Source organism: Oryza glaberrima, chromosome 4, assembly GCF_000147395.1.
Source record: "Oryza glaberrima chromosome 4, OglaRS2, whole genome shotgun sequence".
Taxonomy (NCBI): Eukaryota; Viridiplantae; Streptophyta; class Magnoliopsida; order Poales; family Poaceae; genus Oryza; species Oryza glaberrima.
Window position 1 is genome coordinate 20,164,188 of NC_068329.1, and position 12,314 is coordinate 20,176,501.

Consider the following 12,314-nt stretch of genomic DNA (forward strand, 5'->3'; position numbering starts at 1 on the left):
AATATATGTGGGGCCCATCTGTGATTCACACATAAAAAATATTGTGGGCCCCATTGACATGTGGGGCACACATGTCATCCTCCCTCTCTCTCCCTTCTCTCTCTTTCTCTCTCGTGGCACAATCAGCCGGCAGGGGCGGCGGCGGCGGTCGGGAGCCGGAGCGGCAGCGGGTGATGGCCAGAGTGGCAGCGGCAGCGGGCAAGGGCCGGAGCGGCGTTGGGCCATTAGAGTGGTCGAGGTCATTGAGTTCGGGCATGCAGCAACGAGCGCAGCGGCAGCGAATCCCCGAGATTGAGAGAGGTCGACGGCGGAGATGGACGGCACGGCGGTGAGCGCGGCGAGGGCGGCATCAGGGAGGCGCGGGCAGAGAGAGAGATCGAGGCGGGAGAGGGTGGGGTAGCGGGCGAGCATGGAGGGGACGAGGTGGGTGTGAAAGGGGCGACGGAGGCAGCGGTGGCGCAATTCGGTGGTGAGCCGGAGCAGTGGCCGCCGCGGCGGAGATCGAGGCTGAGCACCGCCGTCGTCATCCCCAACGCCGCGCCACTCCCGCCTCTGCCGCTCAACGGGCCCCTGCGCCATGCTCGTGTCTCCACTGCTCACCGATGTCTCTGCTTGCCCGACGCCACTCCGGCCCTTGCCCATCGCCGCCACTCCGGCTCCCGCCCGCCGTCGCCGCCCCTGCCGGCTTATTGCGCCATGAGAGAGAAAGAGAGGGAAGGGAGAGAGAAGAGAGAGGGAGGATGACATGTGGGGCCCAAATGTCAGTTGGCCCACAATATATTTTTATGTGTGAATCACATATGGGTCCCACATATATTTTTTTAATTCTAATGTCACGTTAGCACCACATGGGACGAAGACTAGGTCAACATTGCCATGTCGGTGCCACATCAGCAAAACCGCCCTGCAAAACCACTGAGCGATTCAAATTGCACTGGTTTCAATAGTTCGGGGAGTCGTCATATCCGGTTTTGCGGTTGAGGGTCACGGATTAGATTCGAGCCACTTTTAAGGGAGTTAAAGTGGACTTATTCCGTTTTGTCGAACTTGCCAGCGATTCAGCCCACCAGTGGAATCCGTGGGCCCTCTCAAAGCATCTTTGCTATTCGTAGGGGGCCTAAATGGTCCGAGAGGCCAATTTCGTACAAATGTCAGCATACGCTCGGGTAATGACTTTGGGCTGATTTTATTTGTTTTCATTTCGTGTTTGTAGCCTCCGACTTGGTCTCTCGTCCCCGACGAAAAAAACAAGAAAGAAATGCAGTGATGGATGCATCAAGTTGCCAAGTTGGCCAAGTATAGTGTCGAAATGATCGCCTGCTACTTCCTTTGGAGATCAAAGCCTAACCGAACGGAGCTGGTACACGTAAAGTCATACGAATGACATCACGGAAGATGACAAAATATTAAATTCGCTTTAAGCTCATTCTACGGTCAGCATAGCAAATACATTGCATACGCGTAGCTGTTTTTTTTTTTTCTAATTAAAACGAGATTCACATCTCATACAGGGCTAATAGAAGCCTAGAACGATGGCGACCTACCAACTGTTGCTGCAAATTTTCTATCGGCGAAGCCCTTTTTCTCGCCGGCGACCATCGCCTTAATTAGCGGATGTGTTTGGTAGGCCTCCATCGATTTATCAAATTTTCTTTTCCATCAGGATTAGCCTCCCGGTGCATGACGACTGCGACCTCCGAGCTAGTCTTGACGTGGAGATATCCGGCGGCGAGACGTGATCGGCAGGATTAGAACGAAACGACTTTGACGAGCCGTGGCGTACGGCGTCATTACCGACAGTCCAGTTTGAGAGGAGAATCGATCTGGTAAATACGCGGAAAATATCAATTTAGACACGAATTTTATAAGCAAATTATAGGAGAACAATACAGCTCCAGTACTCTGTACTCCTCGCTGTGCCGTATGATTAGCTGAAATAACCAACGTTTCAAAAGTAGTGGGAAGTGAATTCCCACGCAAAACACGCAGTTTTTTGGGATGTTAATTGCAGGCTTGTTTGGAAACTTCACACAAATTTTGCCAGACGTTTGTCCACCAATTGCAGCACAAAAATAACTTTTGTCTGCGAAATTCGGTGTCTTCTCTGCAAAACTCCGAACACCGACGGGGCCACGAGCACGACCTCGTGGTGGGCCCCGCGGCCTGCTCAGCGCCACGCCTTCGCCTCGCCCCCGGTCGCCGCCTCTCCTCGCCTCACCTCACCTGTCCCGCTGTCCGCCGCGCCGCCCGGTTCACACGGCCACACACGCACCGCCCTCTCTACCCGCACCACCGTAGCACGTGGCCACCGTGTCACTGGGCCCCACACGGCAGCTTCACGCCTCCCTCGCGGGTAAGATCCGAAACCTGTGCCAAAAAAAAAAAACCCCGCCCCGCTTTGCTTTGCCCTTGGCCGCCCCGGTCCAACGGAGTCCAGGCTGTCACCGCGAGGGAGCCGAGCTTATCAGCACGACGCGGCCGTGGGACCCACCGTACACGACGCTGACATGTGGGCCCCACCTTCGGCTGACGTCCCCCCGGCGTGGAAGTAGCCTAGTAGGGCTTGTGCGGCTGCGTGGTGGGGCCGTGAGGCCACGTGCCCGGCATGCCACGGTGGAGTGGACACGCGTCGGGAGCTCATTGGCTGGGGCGGGGCATTTCTAGGGGCCCCGGGCGCCTCGCGTCCGCCTCCCCCCCAAAATTTCCGACGCCAGAGCGCGAGGAGACGCACACAGAGGTATTCCTTCGCTCGCGATCTCTCTCCTCCCCCTCTCGAATTTTGATCTCTTCCCGTAGAATTTTCGCTTCGTGTGTGTTTCCGTTCGATTGGATCGGTGCTGGTAGTACTTGCTAGCATGATCCCCCGCGTGATCTGTGGCCGTTTGGTGGGATCGTTTTCCATCTGAATTCTCAGCTAAACCCTGCTGTTTTCGTAGCGATTTTTTTTTGCTAGGCGTGCTTTAGTGGTAGGTTTGTCTGCACGAATCGGGTGGGTCTCTGGTGGTTTTGAAGTGATCTGTGTGCGGTTGATGTGATTTTTACGGAGTATGGTTGGATCCGTCAAAAACCTGAGTTCTGTAGGGGTTCTGTGGTTCTGGTCCATGTTTGCTTCTCAGAATTTTGCTTATAATTTTGATTTTTCTCGTCTTGATCTATTGTTAGATTGACTCTGATGTACAGTTAGCTCGGGAATACTGAAGCTACGATTGCGGGGCAGTAATTCAAAATTGCTCTTTGAAATGTGCTACAGTACCAAATTCAAAAATCGAACTTGAGATCATTGGCTTGCCCACTTGAAACAGGAATTGGATGGATTTCCCAACAATGCATCATTTTCTGTTTTTTGCTTCTGAATTTATGCCTTTATTCTGCATCGTGGATTACTCTTTAAATTGTTTGTATGGATCCTCCAAAGAACGGTTAGTTCATCACCGTTTTTGTTCTTTGATCTTGCAGACTTGGCATTTGTAGAGTTTTTAGATTTATAGATAGCAAAGATGTCGGCACAGGCGGAGCTTTCCCGTGAGGAGAATGTGTACATGGCCAAGCTCGCTGAGCAAGCCGAGAGGTACGAGGAGATGGTCGAATTCATGGAGAAGGTGGCCAAGACGGTTGACTCTGAGGAGCTCACCGTGGAGGAGCGCAACCTCCTGTCTGTTGCATACAAGAATGTGATTGGAGCCCGCCGTGCGTCATGGCGCATTATCTCCTCCATTGAGCAGAAGGAGGAAAGCCGTGGTAACGAGGACCGTGTCACACTCATCAAGGACTACCGTGGCAAGATCGAGACTGAGCTCACCAAGATTTGCGACGGCATTCTCAAGCTGCTTGAATCCCACCTTGTCCCCTCTTCCACTGCCCCTGAGTCCAAGGTCTTCTACCTCAAAATGAAGGGTGACTACTACAGGTAATATGATGGGTATTGGTATTTTTGCATTTACTAGTTTGTGATTGCTTTTGCTATGCTGAATCAATTTTAATAAATAGGTACCTTGCCGAATTTAAGACCGGGGCTGAGAGGAAGGATGCTGCTGAGAATACCATGGTGGCATACAAGGCTGCTCAGGTGAATATTTTTTCATATTCCTTGATCACGCTATGGGAAAAAAAAAACAGAACTATGTTGGTGCAATATTATACTTTCTTTGTTTTGTGGAAATTAACAACAAACTGATTTTGATGTAGGACATTGCTTTGGCTGAGCTGCCTCCAACTCATCCAATTAGGCTTGGGCTAGCTCTTAACTTCTCAGTGTTCTACTATGAGATCCTCAACTCGCCTGATCGTGCTTGCAACCTCGCAAAGCAGGTTGGTGTTGTAAATTACCTACTTCCTCCGTTTCACAATGTAAGACTTTGTAGCATCGTCCACATTCATATAGATGTTAATGAATCTAGATTCATATATTTATATGAATGTATATGAATCTAGATTCATTAATATATATATGAATGTTGGCGATGCTAGAAAATCTTACATTGTAAAACGGAGGGATTACATGTTATTTTTAAGCATTGATTTTTTTTTTCTTCTTGATGGTGTATTGATGTTTGTTGTGGCGATTACATAATTCGATTATCACAATACATATGGTTAGCAGTAGTTTGGATAATATTTTAAAAAATCACGTCACATATTCCTTTCCTTCCATAGCTATTCTATAAATGCTGCTTTGAAAAGTTAGCATTGTTAAGTCCACAAAAGGAAAAAAGGTTAGTGGGCGTAGATACGTCGCACACAGGATTTTACTATGTACTATTTTTAATGCTCTTACATTTCTAAACCGCATGCCTCCTTTACTGTGTTTTGGTCATTTGGTGACACTTCGCTATCTGGCAACATCAACTTTAAAAGTTGCAGTCATAGTTATGTGCACTTTCTGTTCATGCAATTATGCTACGGACAGAACAGCCAACACCTTTTGGTTTAGTTGTCTACCATGATGTTCTGTCTTGGATTTGTAGAACAGTATAATTTACAGTGTTTAGGTGTTGTTTGGAGAGAACAAAATATTTGCATTGTTCTTCAATTATAGTGATGCCTAGGGAAAAAAAATCCAAGAGAACCATACTATACTATATGTGTAGTACCTTGTATGATAATTGGTGTTTTAAGTATCACACTTCTTTTTGGTTGACCCTGACCTTGCATTAGCTGTCTTGAGTCTGCATTTATTCTTGCATGTTTTTTAAAAGATGAATCTATCCTTGCATGTTATGGTATTAATTTACATTAGCCATCGATATGGCTTGAACAGAATAGTAGACAAAAGTAAAATACGCTCTTCAGTTGTAGGCTCTGTAGCTACTTGGTACTAATTGACTTATCCGCCATCTTGCAAGTGAAAAAATTCTGAAGAAACAATACTTTCCCTATTGCAAATTCGAGTATTTACCACACCTTTTGTATGCAACTCCTCGTTGGTTGATTTTGTCTCCATGGTAGTAGTAAATTCCCTGAGCCTGTTCATGTCATGTTATTTGATTGCAACCCAGTTAAATCTTGTGGTGTACATTAACTAAGTCCATTAGAGAGTTGTTTGACCTCCCCATAAAGAAAACTTTGGTCCCTTAGAGGCTTCTACCTTTTTTGAGACAATGCTGGCATCATGATGTTCCCCTCTTACCAATTTCTACAGGCTTTTGATGAGGCCATCTCGGAGCTGGACACCCTGAGCGAGGAGTCCTACAAGGACAGCACTTTGATCATGCAACTCCTCCGTGATAACCTGACCCTGTGGACTTCAGACATCTCGGTACGTTTCCATTTCTCAAATACTACTAATCTCTTCACGCGATCTTTACCCCCGTTTCGTCAAAATCATCCTGATCACTGAACAAACCGTACCAATCGTGCCTTGTGGCTTCAGGAGGACACCGCGGAAGAGATCAGGGAAGCTCCGAAGCGCGACTCCAGCGAGGGGCAGTAAAGCCGGCTTTATGTGCCCTAGAAGCTTGTAGCTAGTGCTTTGCTACTGTGTAATGACACCTATGTGGCTGTGATTGTTGTCGGGAAATCTGGGGCTCCCCCGTATGTGAGGTTGCTAGCGATGGTTTTGCAGTCTCGCCTTTAAGCTACTCGTAGCAGAGCAGGTGGGGGTCTGTGGAGCCAGGCCTGTTTGGGGGTGGGGGAGCCTCTTGAACTGCTTGGTGGCACTTCCTGTTTTTCTGTTTGCCTTTTTATTGGTGTTTATTGTTATGGTCAATCCTGTGTCTATATCTTGGTCTCTGCTTCAGTTTTTCTGGGGTTTCTTCGCTGTGGGCAACGAACTGCACGCTGCTTCAGGTTTGGGGGGTTTCTACACTGGGCAACAACTGCGTGCTGCTTCAGTTTTGTGGGGTTTCTTTCTACGCTGGCAACAAGCCAACAACTGCGTGCTGCTTCAGTGAATCAGTGATGCAAATATGGTAGCTGGCTATATTATAGTGTGGACTCTCCACAGAGACGGTGTACCTAGGCCTGTCCATGCTCGGCGTAGCGCATTCTGTCACCACTCACCAGAATGCTTTCTGTCACCACTCGGTGTAGCGCATTCTGTCACCACTCACCAGAATGCTTTCTGTGTTGAGATTATAGGCATATAATGATTTAATCTATTCCATAAATAAATCATGACATTACAGATGAAAACTAGCATGAACGCATCATTAGATCTATACATGTAAACTACACAGTATAACATAAACAGATCAAATATGCGCAACATATTGAACACGTACCGAGGTGACGGAAAGACCGGCTGCTTGGTCGAAACTTTTCGCAGGCGTCTACGAAGGCACGAAACACGCGAGCGAAGAGGAAGGCGAGCCGTCGCGAACGAACAGGGAGCAGTCGCGCGAAGCGCTTCCCAAAAACCTTATTGCCGCCTTCTCCCGGTGCAGGACGTCGAAGGCAGAGGTTCCGGAGACCTGCTCTCCCGATCGCCGGTGCACGCCGGCGAGCGAGATGGAGTAGTCTACGAGCAACGGCGCAGTACAGAGTAGGAGGCAAACCCTAGATTGATTTCGCGTGTGTTGCGTGAAGACGGTAGGTCGGTTTATATAGAGAAGGGTCGCTTGATCAGGGCGCCCGCACGATCTCTACCGCGCGTAACCGAACCGGATAAGTCGCCACCAAATCTCAAAATCCCACTGAGATTTGCCTTTTCCAATGTACTGTTTATATACCAGCGGTTCGATGGAGACCGATTAAGGTTGAACATCCACCTAGAACTCCAAGCTACACTTACTCACAACTTGAACAATGGACTACGCCTTGAATTGCAAGTCTTGTGCAAGCAAGTTTCACTCAAAGTCTTATCTAGTACTAGACCGTCTGTAGACTACTCCTCGGGTGGAGCGTATAAGTTATACTCCTAGGTGTTTAGTAAGCTTCCTAGAAGATTCACCCAAAATCTTCATAGACTGCGACCAACAGTCAAGCTCACAAAGGTGAGTTCTTTCAAGAATGCTCTGCAGGACAACATCTTCGCTAATTAAAGCCAACAGAACTCATTAAGGCATAGCCAACCTGCCTTGCAGCTCACGAGAGTACATGCATCTTCACTTGGAGAGGGTATATATTGGTACTCTCCTCTAGTTTACTAATGATTTGTTCTTCCCAGGATCTAATTCACGGGATCTCCGATCACATAGACTGGGTTACCACCATAGTATAACTCACATAGGTCTCAAACCCATCTCCTTCGATGCATTGTCTATCACATTTCGTGATAGTCCCTTCGTGAAGGGATCTGCCAGGTTTCTCGCTGTTTGGATGTAATCCAACGTTATAACTCCGGAGTTTCTTAATTTCCTGACAGACTTCAATCGTCTTTTCACATGTCTAGACAATTTCATATTATCCTTAGAACTATTCACTTTGACAATTACCGTTTGATTGTCACAGTTCATAAGGATAGCCGGCACCGGTTTTTCAACAATAGGCAGATCCATTAATAGATCACGCAGCCACTCTGCCTCAACAATAGCAGTATCCAGTGCCGTCAGCTCTGCTTCCATGGTTGACCTCGTCAAAATGGTCTGTTTGCAAGACCTCCATGAAACAGCACCACCACCCAGTGTGAAGATATATCCACTAGTGGCTTTGATTTCATCCACATCAGAGATCCAGTTAGAATCACTATAACCCTCCAGTACCGCAGGATACCCAGTATAGTGAAGCCCCAATTCCACAGTACCTTTCAGATAGCGCATTGCTCGCTCAAGCGCACGCCAGTGATCATCTCCTGGATTAGAGGTAAATCGGCTCAACTTGCTCACAGCAAAGGAGATATCAGGCCTAGTTGCACTAGCCAGGTATATCAACGAGCCAATGATTTGGGAGTATTCCAGTTGATTCCTAGCAATTCTCTTGTTCTTGCGAAGCAACAAGCTAGGATCATAAGGTGTTGGAGAAGGCTTACTATCAATGTAGCCAAAGCGATTCAAAATCTTCTCCACATAATGGGACTGCAAGAGTGTAATCCCATTCTCACCTCTAATTAGCTTAATGTTTAAGATAACATCAGCTACTCCCAAATCCTTCATATCAAAATTTTGAGACAAGAATAATTTAACCTCATTTATCACCTCAAGGTTTGTCCCAAATATCAGTATGTCGTCAACATACAAGCACAAAATAACTCCCTCACCCCCACCATGGCGATAGTACACACATTTATCTGCCTCATTGACTGCAAAGCCTGCAGATGTCAATGTTTTGTCAAATTTCTCGTGCCATTGCTTAGGAGCTTGTTTCAGACCATACAAAGACTTCAACAATTTGCACACTTTGCCTTCTTGACCTTCAACTACAAACCCATCAGGTTGATCCATATAGATCTCCTCATCCAGCTCTCCATTAAGAAAAGCTGTCTTAACGTCCATTTGATGAACGAGAAGACAATGTGAGGCTGCTAGGGAAAGTAGCACACGAATTGTGGTCAATCTAGCAACAGGTGAGTAAGTGTCAAAGAAATCTTCGCCTTCTTTCTGAGTATAGCCCTTAGCAACAAGCCGAGCCTTGTACTTTTCAATAGTACCGTCAGGCCTAAGCTTCTTCTTGAACACCCACTTGCACCCCACAGGTTTACACCCATAGGGTCGCTCTGTCGCCTCCCAAGTCCCGTTAGCGATAATGGAATCCATTTCACTACGGACAGCCTCCTTCCAGTAGTCTGCATCAGGAGATGCATATGCTTCTGAAATTGACTTAGGAGTGTCATCCACGAGGTACACAGTGAAATCATCACCAAAAGACTTAGCCGTCCTTTGTCTCTTACTCCTTCGAGGAGCTTCACTGACATCCTCCTCAGAGACATGTTCATGTGTATGTTCAGTTTGTTCTAGTGGTGTGATTGAACTGGGAATTATTTCAGAGGGTTGGTTCGAACCAATATGTGTATCCTTCATTGGGAAAAAGCTCTCAAAGAAGGTAGCATCCCGAGACTCCATAATTGTACCAACATGTATGTCCGGTACCTCGGATTTAACTATTAAAAATCTATAGGCAATGCTATGATGAGCATATCCCAGAAAGACACAGTCCACAGTCTTGGGTCCAAGTTTGCGCTTTTTCGTTATTGGTACATTGACTTTCGCCAAGCACCCCCATGTGCGCAAATAAGAAAATGATGGTTTTCTCCCAATCCATATCTCATATGGTGTTTTGTCCTTATTTCTGTTAGGAACTCTGTTTAACACATGATTTGAGGTCAACAATGCCTCCCCCCACCATGCCTTAGGCAGTCCCGCGGTGTCCAACATGGCATTCACCAAGTCAGTCAGTGTGCGGTTCTTCCTTTCAGCAATCCCATTAGACTCGGGAGAATAGGGAGGCGTCCTCTCATGTATGATGCCATGTTCCTCACAGAATAAGTCAAACTCGTTCGAGAAAAACTCTCCACCACGATTAGACCTAAGCCTTTTTATCTTTCTGTCAAGTTGATTTTCAACTTCTGCCTTATAAATTTTAAAATAGTCTAGAGCCTCGTCTTTCGTTTTCAACAAGTACACATAGCAAAATTTAGTAGCATCATCAATCAACGTCATGAAATATCGTTTTCCACCCTTCGTCAACACCCCATTCATTTCACAAAGATCTGAATGTAGGAATTAAACACATGCTGGAAAGCCGAGACATTAAGCCAAAATTAATATGACATAAATGTGAGTGCCAAACATTAGCCTCATCATCCACACTGCCACAAATATGGTTCACAGACTTATTGCAGAAATCATAAAGGGAAAAGCAGAACAGGCCTCCGCACTCATAACCTTTACCAATAAAATATCCATGTTTAGACACAACTACTTTATTAGACTCAAAAACCAACTTAAATCCGTCTCTAGTCAGACGGGAGCCACTAACAAGATTCCTGTCGATAGAAGGGACATGTTGCACGTTCTTCAGCTGCACGATCTCTCCCGAAGTAAATTTCAGATCTGCCGTGCCAACACCATAAACAGAAGCATGTGACCCATTCCCCATTAGGACGGTGGAACCCCGTGCGACCTGATAAGAAGAAAACAATGAGATGTCAGCACAAACATGTACATTGGCCCCAGTGTCAACCCACCAATTAGTAGACTGATTAACTGAAAAAACAGTAGGTAGATTACCATACCCGCTTCCATCTCCAGTGTTGCCAATAGTCACATTAGCAGACTTAGAAGTCTGCCCTGCAGGTGCCTTCATCCCTTTGCGCTGTGGACACTTCCTAGCCAGATGACCAACTTGGCCACACACAAAGCAAGTCCTCTCATCCTGATTAGGATTGTTGTTGTTCTTCTTCTGCTTCTTGAAGTTGGTGGTTTGCTGAGCTTTGTATTTTCCCTTGCTCTTGTTCTGGGCCTTGTGCACAACATTGGCACTGGACTGCCCACCATCGCCCTTAGACGCGGCATCCTTTTCCCGAGCTTTCTCCTCAACATCAAGAGACGCTATCAACCCCTCAACGGAGTATTCCTGTCTCTTGTGTTTGAGTGCAGTACCGAAACTTCTCCAAGATGGAGGTAATTTCGCAATAATGCACCCGGCCACAAATTTGTCGGGTAAGACACATTTAAGGAGTTCGAGTTCCTTAGCCATGGTTTATATCTCATGAGCCTGTTCGACTACAGAACGGTTGTCAGCCATCTTGTAGTCATGAAACTGCTCCATGATATACAGATCATTGCTAGCATCAGTAGCACCGAATTTAGTATTCAGTGCATCCCATAACTCCTTAGCGTCGGTCATATGCATATACACCTCGACCAGACGATCGCCAAGAACGCTAAGAATGCATCCCACAAAGAGAGTAGTGGCTTCCTCGAATTGCTTCTGCTGTTCAGCAGTAAGAACTCCTTCAGGTTTGCCAGTACTCACCCAGAAGCATTTCATAGCTGTTAGCCACATAGTGACCCTGATCTGCCATCTCTTAAAATGCACACCGGTGAATTTATCCGGCCTCAGTGCATCGGCAAAACCAGCCATAGTAAAATCACAGTGCCTATAATAAGGTTTTTGGATTGTTGAGATTATAGGCATATAATGATTTAATCTATTCCATAAATAAATCATGACATTACAGATGAAAACTAGCATGAACGCATCATTAGATCTACACATGTAAACTACACAGTATAACATGAACAGATCAAATATGCGCAACATATTAAACACGTACCGAGGTGACGGAAAGACCGGCTGCTTGGTCGAAACTTTTCGCAGGCGTCTACGAAGGCACGAAACACGCGAGCGAAGAGGAAGGCGAGCCGTCGCGAACGAACAGGGAGCAGTCGCGCGAAGCGCTTCCCAAAAACCTTATTGCCGCCTTCTCCCGGTGCAGGACGTCGAAGGCAGAGGTTCCGGAGACCTGCTCTCCCGATCGCCGGTGCACGCCGGCGAACGAGATGGAGTAGTCTACGAGCGACGGCGCAGTACAGAGTAGGAGGCAAACCCTAGATTGATTTCGCGTGTGTTGCGTGAAGACGGCAGGTCGGTTTATATAGAGAAGGGTCGCTTGATCAGGGCGCCCGCACGATCTCTACTGCGCGTAACCGAACCGGATAAGTCGCGCGTAACTTATCCGGACTCCACGCCGTTTGCACGCACCGAATTTTTCGGAACGTTTCCAAAACAAAAACGAATCCGAATTTGCAGCAAAACAAAACTGCAAAAGGAGGCTGCATCTGCGCAAGGGTGAGAAGCCAATTTTTCGGACCATTCGACGCATACGTCGTGCACGCGCGCCGCCTGCCCTGCCCTGCCCTGCGAGGCGAGGGCGCGCGTGTGTTTCCCCTCTTCTCTCCACCACACATGCTTCAAGTGGCTAGGAGGGCATCATCCCT

The 12,314-nt window shown here is 47.1% G+C and overlaps 1 protein-coding gene across 1 annotated transcript; it reads left to right on the top strand.

Annotated features, from left to right (window-relative positions):
* Positions 1–2,671: 2,671 nt before the first annotated feature.
* On the top strand, positions 2,672–6,205 carry LOC127770593 (14-3-3-like protein GF14-B). The gene is made up of 6 exons (XM_052296368.1): positions 2,672–2,737; positions 3,457–3,907; positions 3,988–4,066; positions 4,186–4,308; positions 5,639–5,755; positions 5,870–6,205. Exons 2-6 carry the CDS (start codon positions 3,498–3,500, stop codon positions 5,927–5,929), a joined length of 789 nt encoding a protein of 262 aa, XP_052152328.1. The 5' UTR covers positions 2,672–2,737; positions 3,457–3,497; the 3' UTR covers positions 5,930–6,205.
* The last annotated feature ends 6,109 nt before the right edge of the window (positions 6,206–12,314 follow it).

What these genes read in the sequence shown, in the direction of transcription:
- LOC127770593 (XM_052296368.1), top strand. Translation starts at nt 3,498, where the DNA reads ATGTCGGCACAGGCGGAGCTTTCCCGTGAGGAGAATGTGTACATGGCC. An exon ending in ATGAAGGGTGACTACTACAG is followed by an intron (nt 3,908 to 3,987) that starts GTAATATGATGG and finishes TTTAATAAATAG; the next exon opens with GTACCTTGCCGAATTTAAGA. An exon ending in CTTGCAACCTCGCAAAGCAG is followed by an intron (nt 4,309 to 5,638) that starts GTTGGTGTTGTA and finishes CAATTTCTACAG; the next exon opens with GCTTTTGATGAGGCCATCTC.